We start from the raw sequence: 9,682 nt of genomic DNA, 5'->3' as shown, positions 1-9,682 counted from the left end.
TGGGTAAGCTTCCACAGCAGAACCTTTCCATTTTATTGTCTGTAAACTCTTCTTTGGTAAACGAGAAACCCAAAGAGAAAAGGAGCACGCCGAGTAAAGAAGGCAAGGAAAGGGCGGGTGCCCTCCACACACAGGAGTTCTGAGAGGACAGCTACACCATTAGCAAGGTGGCGGATGGAACCTGGAAGTTTGGGGTGGGTGGTGGCATGGGGGACCGGCAGAGGGGAGCGAGAGGGAAGAGTCCACTGTGTTGGACATAGAAGCCTAAATCATACAGCAAGGGAGCTCATGCATCACAGCGAAGAGAATTAGGGACCCTCCACCCATGCCCCCATCACCTTCCGTGCGTGTGATCCACTGAGGCATAGGCTGCCTGGGCAGGGGTGGGTGCAGGGGGCTCAGGACGGCCCCCCCAGCGGCCCGTCCTCCATCTCTCGTTTCCTGCTTTGCAGGTGTGTGCAGGCTGCAGGGGTGGGGGCGGGGCGCTCACGGTCTCTGGGTCTGGGTAGACGCATCAGGGCAGCAGGAGCAGGGTTTGGGGGAGGTGGAGAAGCAGCCCCCGTCCCCACTTTACATGGGGGGCTCGCTGCAGAGCACAATCTCCAGGTCCTTGCGGTAGAGCTTCCCTGCCTCCGCCAAGGACATGACGCTTTTTCTGTACTTGGTGAGCTGTTGAATATTCATTTCCTAGGAGATACAGGGAGAGGGTAAGAGCAGGTTCAGGGGATGGCCCCGACCCAAGGAGCCCACGTCCACATTCACAAACACAAACACCCGCACCTTTCTCTCATCTCATCCCAGGATAAGTGGCTTAGATGAATGCAAAGCACGGATTTTGGTGTCAGACAGGCAGAGGTTAAAGCCTCTCTTTCACTTACTGACTGCATTGCTTTGGGGAAGGTAGTCAACCTTCCTGAGACTCAGCTGCCTCACCTGTAAAATGGGTACACTAAAAGTTCATGCCTCATGGAGGTGTTGCGATGATTATGTGAGGGAATGAATATAAGCCACATCAGCAAGCACTTGAAAAATAAAAGGTAGCTATTGTGACAGTCATGGTCTATGTATAACTTGTATATATTCCTCAACCTCACTGGGCCTCCGTTAACTCAAGGCCAATCTGGCTCCCTGCAGGTGATGAACAGAATGCCAGGAAAGCTCCCTGGTCTTGCCTTCCAGCCTCCTGGACCACTCTTTCCTAAGTCTCATCTATTTAAGCAAGGAATTCTATTTTTTTTTTTTTTTTTTTTTTGAGACAGAGTCTTGCTCTGTGGCCCAGATGGGAGTGAAGTGATGTGATCTCGGCTCACTGCAACCTCTGCCTCCCGGGTTCAAGCGATTCTCCTGCCTCAGCCTCCTGAGTAGCTGGGATTACAGGCGTGAGCCACCGCATCTGGCCCCTATTTAAGCAAGGAATTCTGCTTTTTTTTTTTTTTTTTTTTTTTGAGATGGATTCTTGCTCTGTGGCCCAGGCTGCAGTGAAGTGACATGATCTTGGCTCACTGCAACCTCTGCCTCCTGGGTTCAAGCTATTCTCATGCCTCAGCCTCCTGAATAGCTGGGATTACAGGCACCTGCCACCATGCCCAGCTAATGTTTGCACTTTTTTTTTTTTTTAGTAGAGACAGGGTTTCACCAAGTTGGCCAGGCTCGTTTTGAACTTCTGACCTCAGGTGATCCGCCCGCCTCCACCTCCCAAAGTGCTGTGATTACAGGTGTGAACCACCTCACCTGGCCCCTATTTAAGCAAGGAATTCTAAATCCCAGCTTCTCCAGCAATAAAGCTTGCCAGCCTATTTCTTGTTCACTGGCTTCTTGTGTTCAGGGGCCACTGAGACAGGTGAGCCATGAACATATGCCCATTGTCTCATATAAATGGAGACCCATATTAAATACCAACACCTAATATGCCTGATGTTAAATACATGCTTTACAATGTTTGCTTCGGATACAAATAACCAATGGGTCTGAAATATAGCAAGGTTGTCATCAACACTGGAAAATCACCTAAACAACCTTTTCTTTCTTTCCTTCTCCCCCACTCCATCCCCTTTTTTTTTTTTTTTTTTTTGAGACAAGGTCTTGCTCTTGTCACCCAGGCTGGAATGCAATGGCGTGATCACAGCTCACTGCACCCTTGACCTCCTGGGCTCAAGCGATCCTTTTGCCTCAGCCTCCCAAGTAGCTAGGACTATAGGTGGGTGCCACTACATCCAGTTCTTCTTACTTTTATTCTTTTGTATTGAAAATGTTAGCAGATACTTAAAATTTTTTTCCCTTCTAGGCTGATGGGTCATTATCTCCATTCTGCTAATAAGAAAACTGAGGTACAGTCATGCTCATGAATATCTGTAATCCAAGCATGAGCCCTGAAGTCTAATGATTTCACTGGTGCACTATTCTGTCACCTCTTTCTCAGGGCTCCAACGCCAGTCTTTTTTCACCATTGTGCCAGGACTTCTCTTTTTATGTTATTAATTTCTGGTTTGGTGCCATGAAAACCCAAGGGCACTTTGCAAGCATGTCTAGCTTTGAGAGACACCTTCCCTAAGTTGTGATGTTTTTGGAAATGTCATATAACACTGGTGTGCACCTGAGATATCTGCCACTTAATCAGAAGCCAAGGAAGGGACCTTATCTACCAATCCCAAGCTTGGGACAACTTTTGCAGTGAACTGTGGCAGCAAGAGACTTAGCAGCATGGGGGAGGAGCTGCTTACTTCCTATAAGTTTCACTTAAAACTGGGGAAGGCTCTAGCGAGTTGCCATGGCCTCAGGAGTGCTAAGAAATACTGAAGTTCAATCCCATCAGCCTGTCCCCTCGAGGAGCCTCAAACATTAATCTGCTCAGAAACCTTATCACACTCCATGCAGGCACCATCCAAATGGAATGCGTGCATCTATGTGGGTTTACAAAAAATGGCCCTTCCCTTCCAGCACAGGTGCTGCGATTTAGAGTCATGCAGCTCTCTCTTTCTACTCATTCACTCTCCCAATCCTCAGGCGCCAAATCTGAAACTTGGTACAGGTGGAAGGCTCTCAGGTAAACAGCTTTGTTAATATTCTTGCTCTCTGACCTTCAGAGTGGCTTCTGAATCCCAATAGCAGAATCTTTACTTTTGTTTCCATACTTGGAGTCAATCTGTGCAGCACCACAAGCTGTCCTTTGTGTGAACCAAGGAAGAGCTTAGTGAGTTGATGACCAGGAAATTCAGGTCACTCTGAGATTTAATGCATGTTTTCAGGGTTTATCCACCTCAGGTATAAAGCAGAGTCTCATGAAGACAAACTATGCCTCATTCATACAATTACACGTAAAGATATTTTCCACTATGGTGCCCAACATTCCTTGGATACATACAGGCACATACATAATTTTCTCCTAGAATTCAGTGCCAAGAAAAAAGTTTGCTGAGTTCAAACACCTGGTGAGTACTTCCTTCTTCCCAGGAAGTATTTGCTTCCTTTTCATTTATTTTCCGCCTCTTTCAAGAGTAATTGTAGGTAACATTTAAATAAAAAAGATGAAATAAATGAATGATGATATTTAAGATAAAGAGATCAGAAGGCACTTGGAAAGAGAGATGAATAGAGGCTGCGGATAATTTTTTCCTGAAATTGAGCATTAAATTTAGCTCTTGCTTGTCAGCCAAGTCGGTGAGACAACTCAAGGAACTGTAGCGCTTTCATTGTCTAATTAAAGAAAGCAGCAAAACCAGTTGCTCAGAGAAAGACATTTTCCAGGCGGTGAAGGAAGACAGCTGCAAAGTTTTGGCTCCTGGCTGCCGTTCCACCTGACTCCTCCACCCAGTGCACCAAACTGAGCCCATTGGAGGGTCTCCTGGGGCATTCCCAGGAGGCAACATCAGGCAAAATAATGGAGTTCACTTCTTTGCCTTTTCTTTGAGAGGAACAAACTCTTCAGTGGCTCCTTTTAACCCCTCCCCCAGCTCCCAATTCTGCAGTTCATCAATCCAGATTAGCCCTTCACCTCTCACTGGCCTCTGTCCTCCGAAATCTCTTTGTGTGGAAAGCGTTTTTTGGTTGGCAATTTGGCTAACACTTTCACATGTCAACACTGTCATGGCCTCACAGCAGCATCCCCCACAGCAGTCAGCAGATGGGTGCAACCCAAGCCTCCACAGAAGAGAATGGGTAAACAAAATGTGGTATATTTATATGATGCAGCATTATTCAGCTTTAAAAAGGAAGGGAATTCTGACACATGCCACAACGTGGATAAGCTTGCAATGACATTATGCAAAGTGAAATAAGCCAGGCACAGAAAGATTATACGATTTTCTTCACATGAGGTACCTAGAGCAGTCAAATTTACAGAGGCAGAAAGTAGAGTGGTTGGCAGGAGATGGGGGACGGGAATGGAGAGTTATTTTTTAATGGGTACAGGTTTTGGCGTTGCAGGATGAGAAGGTGGCCATGCATGTGCAATATTATGAATGTGTTCAATGCCACTGGACTGTACACTAAAAGTGTGAAGATGGTAAGCTTTCTGTCCTGTGTTTTTTGCCATAATTAAATTTTAAAAAGAAACATCAATGAATCAATCAACCAACTAGAAATTAAGAAACCAAAAGCAAACTCACAAAATGGCTATTGCCTTGCTGTGGCAGATCAGAGGGGAGCAGAGAGCAGGACCCAGCGACCTCTCCCCTCCTCTCCCACAGAAGCTTTTCGCGTGCCCTGGGGATGGTGGCCGGGCCTCAGGCTCGGCTGCTCACCTTTTTGTTTTTCTCGTATAGATCCTTCAAAAGGGCATCCAGCTCATGCTCATCAATGTAGCCGCTTCCATCCTGGGGATGGGAGCAGAGTCAACCCAGAGCTCTAAAGGCTGGGCCCCCGCTGTCCTGACCCATTCCAGGGATGTCTAAGAGTCTAGCCTCTCCATTACTCTGTGCAAAAGGGGGTGTTCAGATCGTGTAATGACCAAATAATGCGTCCCTTCTGCCTTGACCAGTCATGGCAGGAAGGTGGCAGTGGGCGCAAGCTTTGGGTAGCCTTTCATTGTGGTGCTTTTCATCTGCATTGAAAATATAAGTGAGGTTCAAGAAGCATTTGGTTAACTCCCTGAGTCCAGGGGCTATTTAAAGTTTACCTCCAACACTTTGGTTATGAAGAAGACCACTGGAGTCATGTGGGCAGGGGACAGCCAAGGGAGGGGTGGGTACGGAGTTCATCCAACTTCCAACTTCCTAGAGAAAGACCTGGCCCTGGGCAGAATTGTGATCTGGCACCGGGGCAGTTCTGAGTGTCTCTTCCCTTTGCCTCCCGACAGCATGGTCACACCCTAGTTCTAAGCATAGTCCTCTTCCCCCAGTGATTCTTGGCTGCACTCTGCAGAAACCAACCCCTTGGGCTCCATAGGCCACCGGTGGAGAATGACATTTGCCTTCTCATGCAGCAGAAGATGCGGCAGGAAGAAACCACACAGCCCAGGCTGCCCCTGGAAAGCTGTCTCTTCCCAGGGATGAAGCTGAGCCCTTCTGGCCAGGCTGATGGGCTTCTGATTTTCCCTGCCATGCCGATGCCCCCTCTTACCTTGTCGTAAAATGTGAAGATCGCGTTAAACTCCTCTGAGGTCAGCTTCATGCCCTGCAAGAACCAGGGTATTAAAGACAGAAGCAGAAGCGCAGTGGTGTGTGTGTGGGTGTCCGTTTGTGTGTGTGTTTATGTGTGTGGTGTGTGTGTCGTGTGTGTGGTATGGTGTGTGTGGTGTTTGTGGTGTGTGTGTGGTATGTGTATATGTGTGATGTGTGGTGTGTGTGTGGTGTCTGATTGGTGTGTGTCTGTGGTGTGTGGTGTGTGTGTGATGTGTGTGATGTGTGGTGTGTGCATGGTGTATGGTGTGTGTGTGGTCTGTGTGTGTGCTGCTGTGTGTGTGTGGTGTGTATGGTATGTGTGGTGTGTGCTGTGGTGTGTATGTGGTGTTTGTGTTGTGTGTGTGTGGTGTGTATGGTGTGGTGTGTAGGGTTATATGTGTTGTGTGTATGTGTGGTGTGTGTGGGTGGTATGTGGTGTGGTGTGATGTGTGTGTAGTGTGGTGTGTGTGGTTATGCATTGTGTGTATGTGTGGTGTGTGTGTGTGTGTGTGATATGTGTGATGTGTGGTGTGTGTGTGTGATGTGTGTGGTGTGGTCTGTGTGTGGTGTTTGGTGTGTGGGCATGTGGTGTGGTATGTGTTTGTGGTATGTATGTTGTGTGTGTCAAATGTGTGTGGTACGTGGTATGTGATGTGTGGTGTGTGGTGTGGTGTGTGTGCAGTGTGTGTGGTGTGGTGTGTGTGGTGTGTGTTGTGTGTGTGGTTGTGTGTGTGGTGGGTGGTATGTATGATGTGTGGTGTGTGTGGGGGGTGTATGATGTGTGTGTGATGTGTGTATGATGTGTGTGGTGTGTGGTATTTGTGTGTCGTGTGTGGTGTTTGTGTGTTGTGTGTGTTGTGTGTGTGTTGTGTGGTCTGTGTGTGGTGTGTGGTTTGTGGGTGTGGGGTGTGTGGTGTGGTGTGTGTGTGCTGTATGTGATGTGTGTATGTGGTGTGCATTGTGTGTGTGTGTGTGTAGGGTGTTTGTGTGTGTTGTGTGTGTTGTGTGGTGTGTTTGTAATGTGTGTGGTGTGTATGTGGTGTGTGGTCTCTGTGTGGTGTGTGCATGAGGTGTTTGTATATGTGTGTGGTGTGTGTGATGTGTATGTGTGTGTGTGTGGTGTGTGGTCTGTGTGTTGTGTGTGTGTTGTGTGGTCTGTGTGTTGTGTATGTGTGGTACATGGTCTGTCTATGTGGTGTGTGTGTGGTCTGTGTGTGTTGTGTGTGTGGTATGTGGTGTGTGTGGTGTGTGGTCTCTGTGTGGTGTGTGTGTGAGGTGTCTGTGTATGTGTGTGGTGTGTTGTCTGTATGTGGTGTGTGGTCTGTGTGTTTGTGTGTGGTATATGGTCTGTGTGTGTGGTGTGTGTGTGATGTGTGTGTGTATGGTCTCTGTGTGGTGTGTGATGTGTCTGTGTATTTGTGTGCATGTGTGATGTGTGTGTTGTGTGTGTGGTGAGTGGTCTCTGTGTGGTGTGTGTTATGTCTCTGTGTATGTGTGTGGGGTGTGTGTGTGTGATGTGTATGTTGTGTGTGTGGTCTGCGTGTGTTGTGTGTGTGGTGTGTGTGATGTCACTGTGTATGTGTGTGTGGTGTGTGTGATGTGTATGTTGTGTGTGTGGTCTGCGTGTGTTGTGCGTGTGGTGTGTGGTCTGTGTGTGTTTTGTGTGTGTGATCTGTGTGTGTTGTGTGTGCGGTGTGTTGTGTGTGTGTGTGGTGTGTGTGGGGTGTATGTAGTGTGTAGTGTGTGGTGCGTTGGGGGAAGGAGGGTGCAGGGCCAGGCTCAGAGGGATGAGGGAAGGGGGAAGGAAGGAAAGCAAAGTTTTACCTGAAATTTAAGCAGGAAGTTTTCCTGGACAGGCAAGAGTCTGGGGAGAAAATGTTAGAGCAGAGATGAGGAGACTGCACAGGCAAGGGCAAGCGGGAGAGGGAAAGGCAGAGGCGGCGCCTGCAGTTACAGAAATGATTTCTGAGCACTTCACACATAATAAGGAATCAGTGGGAAGTTCAAAAACGAGGGAGACAGACAAGGTGAGGTGTTGACGGTCACAATTCTATCTCGCTTTGTCTTGAGCTTCTTGATACCCGCACCTGTCACTTTCCCACCAATGGATCTCAGAGACAGATGATAGCACAGGAGCGACCTGCGGGAGTCGGTATCAGTGACCCCAGGGGTGAGGTGCTTACCGGGACATCTCTGAGAGGCCCAATTTGCCATCCCCGTTCAAGTCAAACATCCGTAGCTGTTGGGGACAGAAAGAGGTGTCTGGGTTATTTGCTGTGAATTTCTCTGACCTGACATCCCCTTCTACTGGAGAGGATGGGAAGGAGGACAGGTGACATGTGCTCATGCTTCCTCTGAGGTCCGTAGGGGCCAAGGACCAACATGGCCTAAATCAGTCACGGGGGTCCCCTGGGAGGACCACAGGGACTCATTCGCTGCTCATCTCTCCCCTCCTTAGGGACAGGGGCAGCTGGGGCACAGCAGGCCGGCACTAAAGGCCCACTCTCTCCAAGATCATCCTCTCCTGGAGCTGCAGAGGTTGCCATGGAGACAGACACTGACATTGGCCCACGAGTCAGCTCACACCCAGGACCTCAAAGGGTGTATGAAGCCACAAACTAGCATCCCTTTTTGCCAGCTGCCACTGTGAATCACTTCCCTGGGCCTGAAGAATGAGCAAACAAGAGACCCTGCACACCAGAGCCCCAGTGGCTTGGGGCCCAAGTCCTGCACCCTGGGGGAGAGGGACACTTCTGTCCACTCACTATGGTTTGGGTGTATTCCTGGAGCTTGGCCTCATTGTACGGCCGGTTCGCCTTCTTCAGCAGGTCTGACAGGAATCCCTGCAACACAAAAGGCCTGTTTAGTACTCCTGACTTGTGCATTCAGTCCCTCATTCATTTCCTTTCTTGCTCATTCAGACAGTCTCTCAATATGTGTGTGTGTGTGTGTGTGTGTGTGTTTCAGGTCTACCAGTTCTATGACTCAAGGCCCTCATAATTCTTAACTCTTGGGGAGTGACTTTAAAGGCTTTACTAACTGGTGGTGCAACCCCGCCCCACAGAATAGGTGCTCGAGATTGGCTCTGCCTCTTTGGGAGCCCAGTACATGGAGCTAAGCAGTGCCTGGGGAATCACTGGGTGATAGCCAGAGGAATTTGGAGGTGGACCTAGGAGCCAGAGGCCAATCTTCTGGAATTGCCTGGAGGACGCCTGTCCCGAGCATGGAGGTGCAGAAGAGCTGGGTTTGGTTGAAATCTACAGCCTGGCAGCTCTATGTAACTGATTTTCCCTGACTTCTCTAAACAAGTCCAACAGTTCAGTGCCAGGTCTGAGTATTCCTAAACAGCCCACAAACCCATGCCCCTCATCCAACATCTCCTCCCTCCCCAGGCACCTTAAGCCCACCGCCACTCTGGCCTCACACCATCCCCAAGGCCCATCCTACCTTGAGCTCATTGGCTTCGATGTAGCCACTCCTGTCTGTGTCGTACTTCCGCCAAGCCTGCAACAACGGGAATGTCAACCTCTTTGCAAAGACGTATCAAAATCTACCTGCCTCCCTTCCATTCCCCTTTAATGGGCCAGCCAGGGTCTTGATCTTCAAGAATATTGGAATGGGAAGGAGACATGGAGATGATGTAGTCCAGACCCTTCAAGGTCACAGATAAGGAAATGAGAGGAAGTATCTCGATGGTGATCTCATGAGCTCCTGAGCCAGAACCACGCAGCTAAGGTGTTTCCAAATTCCTGACCATAGAAAGTGGGATGTAATCAACGTTTGTTGCTTCAGGCTGCTAAGTTTTAGGGGTAGTTTATTATACAGCAATAAATAACTCATTCAATGGTCCTGTATACAACTGCTCTGACATCCCTGCCTTTTACCACGTCATCTGGTGGAAACGAGGGAAAGCCACAGGAGGGGCAGTGGTGCAGGGGCGGGGACTGCCCACATCTGTGGCAAAGATGCCCGGAGAACCATGTTCCCCTAAATCTTTGGTCTATTTGGCGCCACATATCTCTAAGATTTTTTTCTTTTTTCCTTCCTTCCTTCCTTCCTTCCTTCCTTCCTTCCTTCCTTCCTTC

At 48.8% G+C, this 9,682-nt stretch overlaps 1 protein-coding gene across 1 annotated transcript in view; it reads right to left on the bottom strand.

Moving 5' to 3' along the window:
* CALB2 (calbindin 2) overlaps positions 1 to 9,682 on the bottom strand; it is a 33,170-nt gene continuing 23,488 nt past the window's right edge. Inside the window, exons 5-11 of the mRNA XM_030829596.1 lie at positions 9,045 to 9,101; positions 8,363 to 8,440; positions 7,781 to 7,836; positions 7,422 to 7,461; positions 5,557 to 5,610; positions 4,740 to 4,811; positions 1 to 687 (exon numbers count right to left, since the gene is read on the bottom strand). Coding sequence (XP_030685456.1) covers positions 571 to 687; positions 4,740 to 4,811; positions 5,557 to 5,610; positions 7,422 to 7,461; positions 7,781 to 7,836; positions 8,363 to 8,440; positions 9,045 to 9,101 — 474 coding nt within the window. The 3' untranslated portion in view covers positions 1 to 570. The remainder of the gene's footprint in view (positions 688 to 4,739; positions 4,812 to 5,556; positions 5,611 to 7,421; positions 7,462 to 7,780; positions 7,837 to 8,362; positions 8,441 to 9,044; positions 9,102 to 9,682) is intronic.

The sequence above is a fragment of the Nomascus leucogenys genome, chromosome 2 (assembly GCF_006542625.1).
Source record: "Nomascus leucogenys isolate Asia chromosome 2, Asia_NLE_v1, whole genome shotgun sequence".
NCBI lineage: Eukaryota > Metazoa > Chordata > Mammalia > Primates > Hylobatidae > Nomascus > Nomascus leucogenys.
The sequence above is the reverse complement of the archived record's forward strand: the minus strand, read 5'-3'. Positions and strand labels throughout refer to the sequence as shown.